Genomic DNA, 19,327 nt, shown 5'->3' on the forward strand with positions numbered 1-19,327 from the left:
TCCCCAAACAGTTTTACCCCCTTATAGGGCAACTTCCATGTGCCGATTCGAGTCGGCATCGCCTGACCATTGCCAAGTCCATAAACCCCGTCTGGCGGCAATGGACATAGCGCTTATTTTTTATGCCAGCCGGCAAATATCCCTCTGTGCATCACGCATGTATAAGACCACGTCTTTTATATGCTCTATTTTCAGCAAAATATTGTCCCTATCCATAGTTATTTTCCGACAGGGAATCTGACCACGCAGCGGGAGCACTGCACATTCATGCCGAAGCAATGGCTGGTCGCAATATAATGCCCGAGTGTGTGACTAGATCTTTTAGGGTAACCACCTGCTTTCTGTCAGCAGGTTCCTTCGGGGCGGCCGTATCCGGAGACGGTAGTGCCACCTTTTCTGATAAGCGTGTAAGCGCTGTATCTACCCTATGGGGTGTTTCCCAACGTGACCTATCCTCTGGCGGGAAAGGGTACGCTGCCAATAACCGTTTAGAAATTATAAATTTCTTACTGGGGGAAGACCACGCTTCCTCACACACCTCATTTAATTCCTCAGATGCAGGAAAAACTACTGGTAGTTTTCTCTCACCAACATAATACCCTTTTATGTGGTACCTGGGGTATTATCATAAATGTGTAATACATTTTTCATTGCCTCAATCATGTAACGAGTGGACCTATTTGGAGGGTACCCTAGTCTCATCGTCGTCGACACTGGAGACGGTATCCATGTCGATATCTGTGTCTGCCATCTGAGGTAGCGGGCGTTTTTAGAGCCCCCCATGACATTTGAGACGCTGGAACAGGCACAAGCTGAGTAGCCGGCTGTTCTGTGTCGTCGACCTTTTGTGTAAGGAGTTGACACTTTCACGTAATCCTTCCATAAGTCCAACCACTCCGGTGTCGACCCCGCAGGGGGGTGACATCACATTTACAGGCATTCGCTCCGCCTCCACATCATTATCCTCCTCATACATGTCGACACAGCCGTACCGACACACAGCACACACACAGGGAATGCTCTGACAGAGGACAGGACCCCACAAAGCCCTTTGGGGAGACAGAGGGAGAGTATGCCAGCACACACCAGGGCGCTATATATCAAAGGGATATCACCTATAAAAAGTGTTTTCCCTTATAGCTGCATATATAATGTATACTGCGCCTAAATTGTGCCCCCCCCCCTCTCTTTTTAACCCTTTCTGTAGTGTATTAACTGCAGGGGAGAGCCAGGGAGCTTCCCTCCAACGGAGCTGTGAGGGAAAAATGGCGCCAGTGTGCTGAGGGAGATAGCTCCGCCCCTTTTTCGCTTACTTTTCTCCCGCATTTTTATGGATTCTGGCAGGGGTTAAAAAGCACCTATATTGCCTCTGGGGCTATATATGGTGCCAGTTTGCCAGCCACGGTATCAGTATTGCTGCTCAGGGCGCCCCCCCCCCCCAGCGCCCTGCACCCATCAGTGACCGCAGTGTGAGGTGTGCATGAGGAGCAATGGCGCACAGCTGCAGTGCTGTGCGCTACCTTGATGAAGACTGATGTCTTCTGCCGCCGATTTTCTGGACCACTTCTTGCTTCTGGCTCTGTAAGGGGGCCGGCGGCGCGGCTCTCGGACCGGACTCCGAGGCTGGGCCTGTGTTTGATCCCTCTGGAGCTAATGGTGTCCAGTAGCCTAAGAAGCCCAAACAGGCAGGTTCGCTTCTTCTCCCCTTAGTCCCTCGTAGCAGTGAGCCTGTTGCCAGCAGGTCTCACTGAAAATAAAAAACCTAATTCTAACTTTCTTTCTAAGAAGCACAGGAGAGCCCCCTAGATTGCACCCAGCTCGGCCGGGCACAAAAATCTAACTGAGGCTTGGAGGAGGGTCATAGGGGGAGGAGCCAGTGCACACCAGGTAGTCCTAAAGCTTTCTATTTGTGCCCAGTCTCCTGCGAGCCGCTATTCCCCATGGTCCTTACGGAGTCCCCAGCATGTACTACGGACTACGAGAAATAGAATTATCGGTGAGTAAATTCTTATTTTTTTACAGGGAGGTTGCTGGTAACAATAAAAAACCTAAATTACACTTTTATTCTAAGCAGCTCAGGAGAGCCACCTAGCCTGCACCCTTCTCGTTCGGGCACAAAAATCTGAGGCTTGGAGGAGGGTCATAGGGGGAGGAGCCAGTGCACACCACCTGATCCTAAGCTTTTATTCTTGTGCCCTGTCTCCTGCGGAGCCGCTATTCCCCATGGTCCTTACGGAGTGCCCAGCATCCACTAGGACGTCAGAGAAAACAATCTCTAAAAATGTTTTTACTAAAGAAGCTCAGTAGAGCTCCCCTAGCTGTGACCGGCTCCTCCGGGCACATTTTCTAAACTGGGTCTGGTGGGGCGGGGGGCATAGAGGGAGGAGCCAGCCCACACTGTTGGACTCTTGGGGTGCCGCTAGCTCCTGGTGCGCCCATCTATGCCCCATGGTACTAATATGGACCACAGCATCTTCTAGAACATAAGACAAAAGTGGTTTATATACAGACCGGCGTGTGCTAGAAGTGACACTCTCAGGGCATATAATACCATAGGCAGATGTACTGCTAGCACACAGTATGGCTGCTGGAGACACACAGTGACATGATGTGAGGGGGAGAGCAGGAGTATAATAGGGGCTGATGGCTCCTGATGTATGAAATACACCAGATAGTGTGGGGAGGAGACTGGTCAGATCTCTGGGCTGGTAACACACAGTGACATGATGTGAGGGGGAGAGCAGGAGTATAATAGTGGCTGATGGGTCCTGACTTCCCCACTGGGAAAATACATATTCCTCATTAGTCTGTACTGACAGAGGAGGGTGTAGGATAAGAGATTGCTGTAGTGACAGAGCAAAGAGAATATGTGACTCTTTTCTGTAATAAGTGTTTATTACTCACCTGTGCTGATATCTGTAGGGATCTCCTCCTCCTTACACTGCTGATCACCCCTCACATACGTCTCTTCTTCTCCCTCTGTATCTTCTGCCTTTATATCAGTCACATACGTCTCTTCTTCTCCCTCTATATCTTCTGCCTTCATATCAGTCACATGCGTCTCTTCTTCTCCCTCTATATCTTCTGCCTTTATATCAGTCACATACGTCTCTTCTTCTCCCTCTATAACTTCTGCCTTTATATCAGTCACATACGTCTCTTCTTCTCCCTCTGTATCTTCTGCCTTTATATCAGTCACATACGTCTCTTCTTCTCCCTCTATATCTTCTGCCTTCATATCAGTCACATGCGTCTCTTCTTCTCCCTCTATATCTTCTGCCTTTATATCAGTCACATACGTCTCTTCTTCTCCCTCTATATCTTCTGCCTTTATATCAGTCACATACGTCTCTTCTTCTCCCTCTATATCTTCTGCCTTCATATCAGTCACATACATCTCTTCTTCTCCCTCTGTATCTTCTGCCTTTATATCAGTCACATACGTCTCTTCTTCTCCCTCTATATCTTCTGCCTTCATATCAGTCACATGCGTCTCTTCTTCTCCCTCTGTATCTTCTGCCTTTATATCAGTCACATACGTCTCTTCTTCTCCCTCTGTATCTTCTGTTTTAATATCAGATAGACGTTCTACCTAAAAAAAAAAAATATTTTACTTACCGATAAATCTATTTCTCGTAGTCCGTAGTGGATGCTGGGACTCCGTAAGGACCATGGGGAATAGCGGCTCCGCAGGAGACAGGGCACAAGAATAAAAGCTTAGGATCAGGTGGTGTGCACTGGCTCCTCCCCCTATGACCCTCCTCCAAGCCTCAGTTAGGATACTGTGCCCGGACGAGCGTACATAATAAGGAAGGATATTGAATCCCGGGTAAGACTCATACCAGCCACACCAATCACACCGTACAACTTGTGATCTGAACCCAGTTAACAGTATGATAACAACGAAGGAACCTCTGAAAAGATGGCTCACAACAAGAATAACCCGATTTTTGTAACAATAACTATGTACAAGTATTGCAGACAATCCGCACTTGGGATGGGCGCCCAGCATCCACTACGGACTACGAGAAATAGATTTATCGGTAAGTAAAATCTTATTTTCTCTGACGTCCTAGTGGATACTGGGACTCCGTAAGGACCATGGGGATTATACCGAATTTTGCAAACGTGTTTGCCCCTGACCAAGTAGCAGCTCGGCAAAGTTGTAAAGCCGAGACCCCTCGGGCAGCCGCCCAAGATGAGCCCACCTTCCTTGTGGAATGGGCTTTTACAGATTTTGGCTGTGGCAGGCCTGCCACAGAATGTGCAAGCTGAATTGTACTACAAATCCAACGAGCAATCGTCTGCTTAGAAGCAGGAGCACCCAGCTTGTTGGGTGCATACAGGATAAACAGCGAGTCAGATTTTCTGACTCCAGCCGTCCTGGAAACGTATATTTTCAGGGCCCTGACTACATCCAGCAACTTGGAGTCCTCCAAGTCCCTAGTAGCCGCAGGTACCACAATAGGTTGGTTCATGTGAAACGCAGAAACCACCTTAGGGAGAAATTGAGGACGAGTCCTCAATTCTGCCCTGTCAGAATGAAAAATTAAGTAAGGGCTTTTATATGATAAAGCCGCCAATTCTGACACACGCCTGGCTGAAGCCAGGGCTAACAGCATCGTCACCTTCCATGTGAGATATTTTAAGTCCACAGTGGTGAGTGGTTCAAACCAATGTGACTTTAGGAAACTCAAAACAACATTGAGATCCCAAGGTGCCACTGGAGGCACAAAAGGAGGCTGTATATGCAGTACCCCTTTTACAAATGTCTGAACTTCAGGCACTGAAGCCAGTTCTTTCTGGAAGAAAATCGACAGGGCCGAAATTTGAACCTTAATGGACCCCAATTTTAGGCCCATAGACAGTCCTGTTTGCAGGAAATGGAGGAAACGACCCAGTTGAAATTCCTCTGTAGGGGCCTTTTTGGCCTCACACCACGCAACATATTTTCGCCAAATACGGTGATAATGCTTTGCGGTTACATCCTTCCTGGCGTTGATCAGGGTAGGGATGACTTCATCCGGAATGCCTTTTTCCTTCAGGATCCGGCGTTCAACTGCCATGCCGTCAAACGCAGCCGCGGTAAGTCTTGGAACAGACAAGGCCCCTGCTGGAGTAGGTCCTTTCTTAGAGGTAGAGGCCACGGGTCTTCCGTGAGCATCTCTTGCAGTTCCGGGTACCAAGTCCTTCTTGGCCAATCCGGAACCACGAGAATAGTTCTTACTCCCCTCCTTCTTATGATTCTCAGTACTTTTGGTATGAGAGGCAGAGGAGGGAACACATATACTGACTGGTACACCCACGGCGTGACCAGAGCGTCCACCGCTATTGCCTGAGGGTCTCTTGACCTGGCGCAATATCTGTCTAGTTTTTTGTTTAGACGGGACGCCATCATGTCCGCCTTTGGTTTTTCCCAACGGTTTACAATCAGGTGGAGGACTTCTGGATGAAGTCCCCACTCTCCCGTGTGAAGGTCGTGTCTGCTGAGGAAGTCTGCTTCCCAGTTGTCCACTCCCGGAATGAACACTGCTGACAGTGCTATCACATGATTTTCCGCCCAGCGAAGAATCCTTGCAGCTTCTGCCATTGCCCTCCTGCTTCTCGTGCCGCCCTGTCTGTTTACGTGGGCGACTGACGTGATGTTGTCCGATTGGATCAATACCGCCTGACCCTGAAGCAGGGGTTTTGCTTGACTTAGGGCATTGTAAATGGCCCTTAGTTCCAGAATGTTTATATGAAGGGATATTTCCATGCTTGACCACAAGCCCTGGAAATTTTTCCCCTGTGTGACTGCCCCCCAGCCTCTCAGGCTGGCATCCGTGGTCACCAGGATCCAATCCTGAATGCCAAATCTGCGGCCCTCTAGTAGATGAGCACTCTGCAGCCACCACAGAAGAGACACCCTTGTCCTTGGCGACAGGGTTATCCGCTGATGCATCTGAAGATGCGATCCGGACCATTTGTCCAGCAGATCCCACTGAAACGTTCTTGCATGGAATCTTCCAAATGGAATCGCTTCGTAAGAAGCCACCATTTTCCCCAGGACCCTCGTGCACTGATGCACTGACACCTGGCCTGGTTTTAGGAAGTTCCTGACTAGCTCGGATAACTCCCTGGCCTTCTCCTCTGGGAGAAACACCTTTTTCTGGACTGTGTCCAGTATCACTGACCTGGTTTGGGAGTGTTGTGGACTCGGGGCTTCTTCCGATGACCGGGAAGAGGAACCGCCACTGGGTCGTAGTAGAGATGGCCGGATGTAGGTCTTCCTCATGCAGAACTAAGACGGCAGGCGGGAGGCCCAGAGGAATTCTTGTAGGTCTCCTGTAAGACAAGACTTGTAGAAATAATGAAGGCTGGGGTACTGAGATATTGGAGACACTGTGGTATTGAAGGCACTGAGGTACTGGGAGTACAGGGAGTGCTGGGAGACCCTTGGAGGCACGGAGGTGTTTGGAGGCACGGAGGTGCTTGGAGGCACGGAGGTGTTTGGAGACACCGAGGTGTTTGGAGGGACGAGGTGCTTGGAGGCACGAGGTGCTTGGAGACACGGAGGTAACTGGAGGCACGGAGGTGCTTTGAGGCGCGGAGGTGCTTGGAGGCACGGGGTGCTTGGAGGCACGAGGTGCTTGGAGGCACGGAGGTGCTTGGAGGCACGGAGGTAACTGGAGGCACGGAGGTAACTGGAGGCACGGAGGTAACTGGAGGCACGGAGGTGCTTGAGGCGCGGAGGTGCTTGGAGGCACGAGGTGCTTGGAGGCACGAGGTGCTTGGAGGCACGGAGGTGCTTGGAGGCACGGAGGTGCTTGGAGGCACGAGGTGCTTGGAGACACGGAGGTAACTGGAGGCACGGAGGTGCTTGTAGGCACAGGATGCTTGGAAGCACAGGTTGCTTGTAGGCACAGGATGCTTGGAAGCACAGGTTGCTTGTAGGCACAGGATGCTTGGAAGCACAGGATGCTTGCAGGGACAGGATGCTTGGAAGCACAGGATGCTTGCAGGGACAGGATGCTTGGAAGCACAGGATGCTTGCAGGGACAGGATGCTTGGAAGCACAGGATGCTTGCAGGGACAGGATGCTTGGAAGCACAGGATGCTTGCAGGGACAGGATGCTTGGAAGCACAGGATGCTTGCAGGGACGAGGGAGCTCTGGATCATAGCTTCCACAGGAGAAACGAAGATACTCAGGCATCGGATCTCTGCCTGGTATCTGATTTTAAATTCCCCGCCCTAGCCTGATTGGCGGAGCAGGCAGGTGACGTCAGACCTGCTCCGCCTCCTTGCCCTTGCTTGTGATGGCGGCGCCCTTGCTTCCGGGAAGCCGCCGGAGAGCAGCGCCGACCCGCCGCTGAAGCCGGAGACTGACAGGGGAAGAGAGGCGCCGGGCAGACCAGGCCACCCGCAGGGACAAGCGCGGTCGCCGCTGCCCGAGGTTCGTGACAGTACCCCCTCCTCCAGGAGTGGCCCCTGGACACTTCCCGGGCTTAGTCGGATGTCTGGAGTGGAAGATCCGAATCAGACGAGGAGCCGTTACTTCAGTAGCCCCAATCCAACTTCTCTCCTCAGGTCCATAACCCTTCCAGTCCACCAAGTACTGTAATTTTTTATGAAGATAACGAGAGTCCAGAATAGCTTTGATTTCAAACTCCGCTCCAGCTTCTGCCACTACGGACGTTGGCCTTGGGAGTGCTGAGTGGAATCGATTCAGTATGAGGGGACGGAGTAGAGAAACATGGAAGGCGTTAGGTATGCGAAGATGGGCAGGCAAACCCAGTTTACAGACCACAGGATTTAAGACTTGTAGCACAGGGTAAGGACCGATGAACCTTGGAGCGAATTTCATGGTGGGCACCTTCAACCGGAGATTCCGTGTGGACAGCCATACCCTGTCCCCAACTTTATATTGAGGTGCGGCTTGCCGTTTCTTATCTGCAAAGAACTTGTACCGAACAGAAACCTGCTTAAGATTAGCATGAACCTTTCTCCAAATTTGTCCAAAGTGTCGTAGAGTGGACGCTACAGCAGGAACCTCTATTATCGGAAGGCTTGGAAATTCCGGAACACGGGGATGGAACCCGTAGTTGACGAAAAATGGTGATTCCCCAGTGGAAGAATGAAACAAATGGTTATGGGCAAACTCCGCCCAAGGCAACAACTCCACCCAGTTGTCCTGTGAAGGAGAGAGATACAACCGAAGAAAAGTCTCTAGATCTTGATTGACTCGTTCCGTTTGTCCATTTGTTTGGGGATGATAAGCCGACGAAAACTTAAGTTTAATGTGTAGAGTTGAACAAAGGGCTTTCCAAAACCTGGCGGTGAACTGTACTCCACGGTCAGAAACAATCTCTTGTGGCAATCCATGCAAACGAAAATGTTCTCGGATAAACAATAGAGCCAGTTTCGGTGCTGTCGGAAGACCAGTCAAGGGCACAAAGTGTGCCATCTTCGAAAAACGGTCAACGATAACCCAAACGGTGTTGCAACCCTTGGAACAGGGCAAGTCAGTGATGAAGTCCATGGAAATGTGAGTCCAGGGTCTCACAGGGATAGGCAGAGGACGAAGTAACCCTGCAGGAGGCAGACGAGGAGATTTATGTTGTGTACATTGGGGACATGAATTAACGCAATCTTGTACATCCTTCCTCATGGTGTTCCACCAGTAAGACCTTTGCAGAAACTTGTACATCTTCTGAGCGCCGGGATGACCGGAAAACTTGGAGTTATGGACCCACCGTAGTATTCCTGGGCGGAATCTAGCTGGTACGGACATTCTTCCAGGAGGAGGAGCTGGAGTAGTTAAAGCAGCAGAGACAGAAACTGGATTCAGAATTAAACCCCGCTCCGGAGGTTCATCCTCGTCTGTGGGAACCTGTGAACGGGAAAGCGCATCTGCTTTAATATTGAGAGTCCCGGCACGGTACTTGATAATGAACGAGAATCGGGAAAAGAAAAGTGCCCATCTCGCCTGGCGAGGATTCAAACATTGTGCGGATTTGATGTACAGTAAATTCTTGTGATCCGTGTAGATGGTAAACACATGTTTAGCCCCTTCTAGAAGATATCTCCATTCTTCCAAGGCAGATTTGATTGCCAAGAGTTCCTGGTCTCCAATAGAGTAATTTCGTTCGGCTGGAGAGAATTTACGAGAGTGGAAGCCACACGGATGTAATTTCTTATCAGAGGAATGCTGGGAGAGGACAGCCCCCACCCCGACTGAAGATGCATCAACTTCTAAGAAGAAGGGTTCCTCGAAATTTGGTTGTTGGAGAACTGGAGCCGTCGTGAAAGCTAACTTTAAGCGAGAAAAAGCTACAATGGCTTCCGGAGGCCACAAACTAGGATTAGAACCCTTTCTCGTCAGGGCAGTAATGGGTGCAACAATGGTGGAGAAACCTTTAATGAATTTCCTGTAGTAGTTCGCAAAGCCCAGGAACCTTTGTATTGCTTTCAGGGAAAGAGGCTGAGTCCAATCACGAATGGCCGACAACTTTTCCGGATCCATGCGAAGCTCCGTCCCCGAGATGACATAACCGAGGAACGGAATAGATGTTACTTCAAAGGTACATTTGGAAAGCTTGGCGTAGAGATGATTCTCTTGTAAACGGTGTAGCACCTCTTTGACTTGAGTCCTGTGTTCGACAAGATTCTTGGAAAAAATCAGTATGTCGTCCAGATATACCACAACGCTCTGATACAGCATATCACGAAAGATTTCGTTGACGAATCCCTGGAAAACCGCGGGAGCATTACTAAGACCAAACGGCATCACCAAGTATTCGTAATGCCCATCTCGGGTATTAAAGGCAGTCTTCCATTCATCCCCCTCTCGGATGCGTATAAGATTATAAGCTCCTCTCAAGTCGAGTTTTGAAAAAATGCGGGCACCACGAACCCTATCAAATAACTCTGTGATTAGTGGCAAGGGGTATTTATTCTTAATAGTAATGTCGTTTAGGCCGCGGTAGTCGATGCATGGTCTCAACCCCCCGTCCTTTTTCTTCACGAAAAAGAAGCCTGCACCAGCAGGGGAGGAAGAGGGGCGAATGAATCCCTTGAGCATATTGGACTTAATATACTCCGACATGGCTTGAGTCTCGGGAAGAGACAGAGGATATGTGCGACCACGAGGTGGCGTCTTCCCTGGGACAAGGTCAATAGGGCAGTCCCAAGGCCTGTGAGGTGGTAACAGGTCAGCAGCTTGTTCCGAAAATACGTCCTTGTACCCTTGATATGCCTCCGGAATGTGCTCTTCATCCGTTTTGGAGGTAACACGGAGCGGACAAACAGGAGTAAGACAATTAGTGTGACAAAAGGAACTCCAGGACAGAATTTGTGACGACTTCCAATCGATGTGGGGGTTATGACTTTTCAGCCAAGGCATTCCAAGAACCAGATCATGGGGCATTTCTGGGATTACCAAGAGTTCCAAATCTTCCTGATGTAGAGCCCCGACCCGCAGCTTAACTGGCCCCGTGCGCCACATTATGAGACCTTTGGAAATTCTAGTCCCGTTGATAGCCGTCAGTGAAATTGGCCGCTCGATAGGCCGTAACTTTAAACCCAAACTTTGGGCACAGAAGGAAGAAACGAAGTTCCCTGCAGCTCCGGAATCCAATAGGGCTTCACAAGACCTGGAGACTGAATTGGAGACTAGAGTTACTGGAAGCAAGCAGTCCGAAGTTGGAGAAGCTTTTGTCGTAACTCCCAGCTTGACTCCTCCGGAACAAGCTAGGTCTGCCCGTTTCCCGGACGGACTTTACAAGATTTAAGAAAATGATCTGCGGCTCCACAGTAAAGGCAGAGTTTACCCTCACGACGACGCTGTCGTTCTTCCGGAGACAGTCGGGAGCGGTTAATTTGCATGGGCTCATCTGAGCTAGGTGAGGCCACCGGCCTAGGAGTAGGATTCCGGAACCTGGAACGATCCGAACGGTTACGTTCTCTTCCACGCTCCTGCATCCGAAGATCCACCTTGACGCAAAGGGAAATCAAATCTTCTAATGGATCCGGCAGATCTCTAGTAACCAGCTCGTCTTTCAGCCGGTCGGAAAGACCGTTCCAGAAGGCAGCTCTCAGGGCATCATTATTCCAGCGTAGTTCGGAAGCAATGGTCTGGAAATGAACCACGTACTGGCCCACGGAACGGGCGCCCTGCCGAACACGGAGCAAATCGGAAGAAGCAGTGGTCATTCTGCCGGGCTCGTCGAAAATCCTTCGAAAGGACGAGATGAAGTTGGTGTAGTTGGAAACCATGGGATCAGATCGTTCCCATAATGGAGACACCCAATCCAAAGCAGAACCTTCCAACAGAGAAATAATATATGCTACCTTGGACCGGTCTGTAGGAAAGTTGTGTGCAAGTAGCTCGAAATGTACCTCGCACTGGTTCAAGAAACCACGACAATTTTTGGGATTCCCATTATAGCGGGACGGAGTAGGCAACTGAAGGCGTGGAGTGACACCGGCCGATGGTTGAACATTGCTGGCAACGGCAACTGGTGCGACTGCTGGAACAGGAGCCGGAATTACTGAGGCCAGAGACGCCTGAATCTGATCCAGACGCCCGGACAACTGCTGGAGGTACTGCATCACCTGACCTTGTGCTGCTTCCTGACTTTGCACTCGAGAAGCCAGGTTCTGGATGGCACTAGAGTCCGTGTTCCGATCCCCCGAGTCCATGAGGCCTGAGTATACTATCACTGACCTGGTTTGGGAGTGTTGTGGACTCGGGGCTTCTTCCGATGACCGGGAAGAGGAACCGCCACTGGGTCGTAGTAGAGATGGCCGGATGTAGGTCTTCCTCATGCAGAACTAAGACGGCAGGCGGGAGGCCCAGAGGAATTCTTGTAGGTCTCCTGTAAGACAAGACTTGTAGAAATAATGAAGGCTGGGGTACTGAGATATTGGAGACACTGTGGTATTGAAGGCACTGAGGTACTGGGAGTACAGGGAGTGCTGGGAGACCCTTGGAGGCACGGAGGTGTTTGGAGGCACGGAGGTGCTTGGAGGCACGGAGGTGTTTGGAGACACCGAGGTGTTTGGAGGGACGAGGTGCTTGGAGGCACGAGGTGCTTGGAGACACGGAGGTAACTGGAGGCACGGAGGTGCTTTGAGGCGCGGAGGTGCTTGGAGGCACGGGGTGCTTGGAGGCACGAGGTGCTTGGAGGCACGGAGGTGCTTGGAGGCACGGAGGTAACTGGAGGCACGGAGGTAACTGGAGGCACGGAGGTAACTGGAGGCACGGAGGTGCTTGAGGCGCGGAGGTGCTTGGAGGCACGAGGTGCTTGGAGGCACGAGGTGCTTGGAGGCACGGAGGTGCTTGGAGGCACGGAGGTGCTTGGAGGCACGAGGTGCTTGGAGACACGGAGGTAACTGGAGGCACGGAGGTGCTTGTAGGCACAGGATGCTTGGAAGCACAGGTTGCTTGTAGGCACAGGATGCTTGGAAGCACAGGTTGCTTGTAGGCACAGGATGCTTGGAAGCACAGGATGCTTGCAGGGACAGGATGCTTGGAAGCACAGGATGCTTGCAGGGACAGGATGCTTGGAAGCACAGGATGCTTGCAGGGACAGGATGCTTGGAAGCACAGGATGCTTGCAGGGACAGGATGCTTGGAAGCACAGGATGCTTGCAGGGACAGGATGCTTGGAAGCACAGGATGCTTGCAGGGACGAGGGAGCTCTGGATCATAGCTTCCACAGGAGAAACGAAGATACTCAGGCATCGGATCTCTGCCTGGTATCTGATTTTAAATTCCCCGCCCTAGCCTGATTGGCGGAGCAGGCAGGTGACGTCAGACCTGCTCCGCCTCCTTGCCCTTGCTTGTGATGGCGGCGCCCTTGCTTCCGGGAAGCCGCCGGAGAGCAGCGCCGACCCGCCGCTGAAGCCGGAGACTGACAGGGGAAGAGAGGCGCCGGGCAGACCAGGCCACCCGCAGGGACAAGCGCGGTCGCCGCTGCCCGAGGTTCGTGACATCCAGAATCATTCCTAGGAACAGTAGACGTGTCGTTGGAATCAGCTGCGATTTTGGGCTATTTAGGATCCACCCGTGCTGACGTAACACTACCTGCGATAGTGCTACTCCGATTTCTAACTGTTCCCTGGACCTTGCCCTTATCAGGAGATCGTCCAAGTAAGGGATAATTAAGATGCCTTTTCTTCGAAGAAGAATCATCATTTCGGCCATTACCCTGGTAAAGACTCGAGGTGCCGTGGACAACCCAAACCTTTTTATGTAAGTGTTCAAGGATTTCAGATTTAAAATTGGTCTCACCGAGCCGTCCGGCTTTGGTACCACTAACAGTGTGGAATAATAGCCCTTTCCTTGTTGTAGGACGGGTACCTTGATTATCACCTGCTGGGACTACAGCTTGTGAATGGCTTCCAAAAGTGCCTCCCTGTCCGAGGGAGACTTTGGTAGAGCAGACTTCAGGAACCGGCGAGGGGGAAACGCCTCGAATTCCAGTTTGTACCCCTGTGATACTACCTGTAGAATCCAGGGGTCCACTTGCGAGTGAGCCCACTGCGCGTTGAAATTCTTGAGACGGGCCCCCACCGTGCCTGCGTCTGCTTGTAAAGCCCCAGCGTCATGCTGAAGACTTGGCAGAAGCAGGGGAGGGCTTCTGCTCCTGGGAAGCAGCTGCATGGTGCAGTCTTTTTCCTCTTCCTCTGCCCCGGGGCAGAAATGAGTGGCCTTTTGCTCGCTTGTATTTACGGGAACGAAAGGACTGAGTTTGAAAAGACGGTGTCTTTTTCTGTTGAGAGGTGACCTGGGGTAAAAAGGTGGACTTTCCAGCCGTTGCCGTGGCCACCAGGTCCGATAGACCAGCCCCAAATAACTCCTCCCCTTTATACGGCAATACTTCCATATGTCGTTTGGAATCCGCATCCCCTGACCACTGTCGCGTCCATAACGCTCTTCTGGCAGAAATGGACATAGCACTTACTCTTGATGCCAGGGTACAAATATCCCTCTGCGCATCACGCATATATAGTAATGCATCCTTCAAATGCTCTATAGTTAGCAATATATTGTCCCTGTCCAGGGTATCAATATTTTCAGTCAGGGAATCCGACCACGCTACTCCAGCACTGCACATCCAGGTTGAAGCTATTGCTGGTCGCAGTATAACACCAGTATGTGTGTATATACTTTTTAGTATATTTTCCAGCCTTCTATCAGCTGGTTCTTTTAGGGTGGCCGTATCAGGAGACGGTAACGCTACTTGTTTAGATAAACGTGTGAGCGCCTTATCTACCCTAGGGGGTGTTTCCCAACGCGCCCTAACCTCTGGCGGGAAAGGATATAGTGCCAATAATTTCTTAGAAATTAGCAGTTTTTTGTCGGGGGAAACCCACGCTTTATCACACACCTCGTTTAATTCGTCTGACTCAGGAAAAACTATTGGTAGTTTTTTCACCCCCCACATAATACCCATCTTTGTGGTACTTGTAGTGTCAGAAATGTTCAATGCCTCCTTCATTGCCGTGATCATGTAACGTGTGGCCCTACTGGACATTACGTTTGTCTCCTCACCGTCGACACTAGACTCAGTATCTGTGTCTGGGTCTGTGTCGACCCACTGAGGTAACGGGCGTTTTAGGGCCCCTGACGGTGTCTGAGACGCCTGGACAGGCACTAATTGATTTGCCGGCTGTCTCATGTCGTCAACAGTTTTTTGCAAGTTGCTGACATTGTCACGTAATTCTTTAAATACGATCATCCAGTCAGGTGTCGACTCCCTAGGGGGTGACATCACTAACACAGGCAATTGCTCCGCCTCCACATCATTTTCCTCCTCATACATGTCGACACACACGTACCGACACACAGCACATACACAGGGAATGCTCTGATAGAGGACAGGACCCCACTAGCCCTTTGGAGAGACAGAGGGAGAGTCTGCCAGCACACACCAAAAGCGCTATATATATATATACAGGGATAACCTTTATCAGTGTTATTCCCTTTATAGCTGCTTTTTATATTATTATTTGCTGCCAATAGTGCCCCCCCTTTCTCTTTTTTACCCTGGTTCTGTAGCAGGTCTGCAGGGGAGATTCAGGGAGCCGTCCTTCCAGCGGAGCTGTGAGGGAAAATGGCGCTTGTGTGCTGAGGAGATAGGCTCCGCCCCTTCACGACGTCCTTATCTTCCGCTTTTTCTGTAAAAAAATGGCAGGGGTTAAATACATCCATATAGCCCAGGAGCTATATGTGATGTATTTCTTTTTGCCAACCTAAGGTATCTGTTATATTGCGTCTCAGGGCGCTCCCCCCCCAGCGCCCTGCACCCTCAGTGACCGGAATGTGAAGTGTGCTGAGAGCAATGGCGCACAGCTGCGGTGCTGTGCGCTACCTTAGTTGAAGACAGGACCGTCTTCTGCCGCCGATTTCACCGGACCTCTTCGCTCTTCTGGCTCTGTAAGGGGGCCGGCGGCGCGGCTCCGGTGACCCATCCAGGCTGAACCTGTGATCGTCCCTCTGGAGCTAATGTCCAGTAGCCTAAGAAGCCCAATCCACTCTGCACGCAGGTGAGTTCGCTTCTTCTCCCCTTAGTCCCTCGATGCAGTGATCCTGTTGCCAGCAGGACTCACTGAAAATAAAAAACCTAAATTACACTTTTATTCTAAGCAGCTCAGGAGAGCCACCTAGCCTGCACCCTTCTCGTTCGGGCACAAAAATCTAACTGAGGCTTGGAGGAGGGTCATAGGGGGAGGAGCCAGTGCACACCACCTGATCCTAAGCTTTTATTCTTGTGCCCTGTCTCCTGTGGAGCCGCTATTCCCCATGGTCCTTACGGAGTCCCAGCATCCACTAGGACGTCAGAGAAACAGGATTTTAATTAGAGATGAGCGGGTTCGGTTCCTCTGAATCCGAACCCGCCCGAACTTCAGTTTTTTTTACACGGGGCCGAGCGACTCGGATCTTCCCGCCTTGCTCGGTTAACCCGAGCGCGCCCGAACGTCATCATCCCGCTGTCGGATTCTCGCGAGGCTCGGATTCTATCGCGAGACTCGGATTCTATATAAGGAGCCGCGCGTCGCCGCCATTTTCACACGTGCATTGAGATTCATAGGGAGAGGACGTGGCTGGCGTCCTCTCCGTTTATAGAGAAGAGAGTGAGACAGTAGAGAGAGACACAGTAGTAATTTTGGGGAGCATTAGGAGGAGTACTACTACTACTACTTGCTGAAGTGATAGTGTGACTGTATTAATTATCTGACTTGTGGGGGAGACACTGACAGTGGGGAGCAGTTAGAGTCTGAGAGCAGGACTCAGGAGTACATATAACGTACAGTGCACACTTTTGCTGCCAGAGTGCCACACTGCCATTGTTTGTGACCACACTGACCACCAGTATAATATATATTGTGATTGTCTGCTTAGGAGTACTACTTGCAAGTTGCTGATAGTGTGACCAGTGACCTGACCACCAGTTTAATAATCACCACCAGTTTAATATATATATATATATATATATATATATATATAATTGTATATAATATATATATATATATAATATTGTATACCACCTACCCGTGTTTTTTTTTTCTTTCTTTCTTCTTTATACATACTACTATAGTAGCTTACTGTAGCAGTCTGCGGTGCTGTTGAGCTGACAGTGTCCAGCAGGTCCGTCATCAGTCATTACATAATAAATATATATACCTGTCCGGCTGCAGTACTAGTGATATTATATATATATATTGATTTCATCTCATTATCATCCAGTCTATATTAGCAGCAGACACAGTACGGTAGTCCACGGCTGTAGCTACCTCTGTGTCGGCACTCGGCAGTCCATCCATAATTGTATACCACCTACCCGTGGTTTTTTTTTTCTTTCTTCTTTATACATACTACTATAGTAGCTTACTCTAGCAGTCTGCGGTGCTGCTGAGCTGACAGTGTCCAGCAGGTCCGTCATCAGTCATTACATAATAAATATATATACCTGTCCGGCTGCAGTACTAGTGATATTATATATACATATATATTGATTTAATCTCATTATCATCCAGTCTATATTAGCAGCAGACACAGTACGTTAGTCCACGGCTGTAGCTACCTCTGTGTCGGCACTCGGCAGTCCATCCATAATTGTATACCACCTACCCATGGTTTTTTTTTTTCTTTCTTCTTTATACATACTACTATAGCAGCTTACTGTAGCAGTCTGCGGTGCTGCTGAGCTGACAGTGTCCAGCAGGTCCGTCATCAGTCATTACATAATAAATATATATACCTGTCCGGCTGCAGTACTAGTGATATTATATATACATATATATATATTGATTTCATCTCATTATCATCCAGTCTATATTAGCAGCAGACACAGTACGGTAGTCCACGGCTGTAGCTACCTCTGTGTCGGCACTCGGCAGTCCATCCATAATTGTATACCACCTACCCGTGGTTTTTTTTTTCTTTCTTCTTTATACATACTACTATAGTAGCTTACTGTAGCAGTCTGCGGTGCTGCTGAGCTGACAGTGTCCAGCAGGTCCGTCATCAGTCATTACATAATAAATATATATACCTGTCCGGCTGCAGTACTAGTGATATTATATATACATATATATTGATTTCATCTCATTATCATCCAGTCTATATTAGCAGCAGACACAGTACGTTAGTCCACGGCTGTAGCTACCTCTGTGTCGGCACTCGGCAGTCCATCCATAATTGTATACCACCTACCCGTGTTTTTTTTTTCTTTCTTCTTTATACATACTACTATAGTAGCTTACTGTAGCAGTCTGCGGTGCTGCTGAGCTGACAGTGTCCAGCAGGTCCGTCATCAGTCATTACATAATAAATATATATACCTGTCCGGCTGCAGTACTAGTGATATTATATATATATATATATATATATATATATATATATATTGATTTCATCTCATTATCATCCAGTCTATATTATCAGCAGACACAGTACGTTAGTCCACGGCTGTAGCTACCTCTGTGTCGGCACTCGGCAGTCCATCCATAATTGTATACCACCTACCCGTGGTTTTTTTTTTTCTTTCTTCTTTATACATACTACTATAGTAGCTTACTGTAGCAGTCTGCGGTGCTGCTGAGCTGACAGTGTCCAGCAGGTCCGTCATCAGTCATTACATAATAAATATATATACCTGTCCGGCTGCAGTACTAGTGATATTATATATACATATATATTGATTTCATCTCATTATCATCCAGTCTATATTAGCAGCAGACACAGTACGTTAGTCCACGGCTGTAGCTACCTCTGTGTCGGCACTCGGCAGTCCATCCATAATTGTATACCACCTACCCGTGTTTTTTTTTTTTTTCTTTCTTCTTTATACATACTACTATAGTAGCTTACTGTAGCAGTCTGCGGTGCTGCTGAGCTGACAGTGTCCAGCAGGTCCGTCATCAGTCATTACATAATAAATATATATACCTGTCCGGCTGCAGTACTAGTGATATTATATATACATATATATATTGATTTCATCTCATTATCATCCAGTCTGTCTGCTGCTAATATACAGTACGGTAGTCCACGGCTGTAGCTACCTCTGTGTCGGCACTCGGCAGTCCATCCATAATTGTATATCACCTACCCGTGTTTTTTTTTTTTCTTTCTTCTTTATACATACTACTATAGCAGCTTACTGTAGCAGTCTGCGGTGCTGCTGAGCTGACAGTGTCCAGCAGGTCCGTCATCAGTCATTACATAATAAATATATATACCTGTCCGGCTGCAGTACTAGTGATATTATATATACATATATATATATTGATTTCATCTCATTATCATCCAGTCTGTCTGCTGCTAATATACAGTACGGTAGTCCACGGCTGTAGCTACCTCTGTGTCGGCACTCGGCAGTCCATCCATAATTGTATATCACCTACCCGTGGTTTTTTTTTTCTTTCTTCTTTATACATACTACTATAGCAGCTTACTGTAGCAGTCTGCGGTGCTGCTGAGCTGACAGTGTCCAGCAGGTCCGTCATCAGTCATTACATAATAAATATATATACCTGTCCGGCTGCAGTACTAGTGATATTATATATACATATATATATTGATTTCATCTCATTATCATCCAGTCTGTCTGCTGCTAATATACAGTACGGTAGTCCACGGCTGTAGCTACCTCTGTGTCGGCACTCGGCAGTCCATCCATAATTGTATATCTCCTACCCGTGGTTTTTTTTTTTCTTTCTTCTTTATACATACTACTATAGCAGCTTACTGTAGCAGTCTGCGGTGCTGCTGAGCTGACAGTGTCCAGCAGGTCCGTCATCAGTCATTACATAATAAATATATATACCTGTCCGGCTGCA

General features: G+C 49.1%; 1 protein-coding gene across 2 annotated transcripts in view; it reads right to left on the bottom strand.

Annotated features, from left to right (window-relative positions):
- Positions 1 to 19,327, bottom strand: part of LOC134984328 (oocyte zinc finger protein XlCOF6-like) — a 52,563-nt gene that overhangs the window by 21,650 nt on the left and 11,586 nt on the right. For both annotated transcript variants that reach the window (XM_063949933.1, XM_063949932.1), the window contains exon 3: positions 2,905 to 3,588. In XM_063949933.1, coding sequence (XP_063806003.1) covers positions 2,905 to 3,588 — 684 coding nt within the window. The remainder of the gene's footprint in view (positions 1 to 2,904; positions 3,589 to 19,327) is intronic.

The sequence above is a fragment of the Pseudophryne corroboree genome (assembly GCF_028390025.1).
Source record: "Pseudophryne corroboree isolate aPseCor3 chromosome 3 unlocalized genomic scaffold, aPseCor3.hap2 SUPER_3_unloc_5, whole genome shotgun sequence".
Lineage (NCBI taxonomy): Eukaryota > Metazoa > Chordata > Amphibia > Anura > Myobatrachidae > Pseudophryne > Pseudophryne corroboree.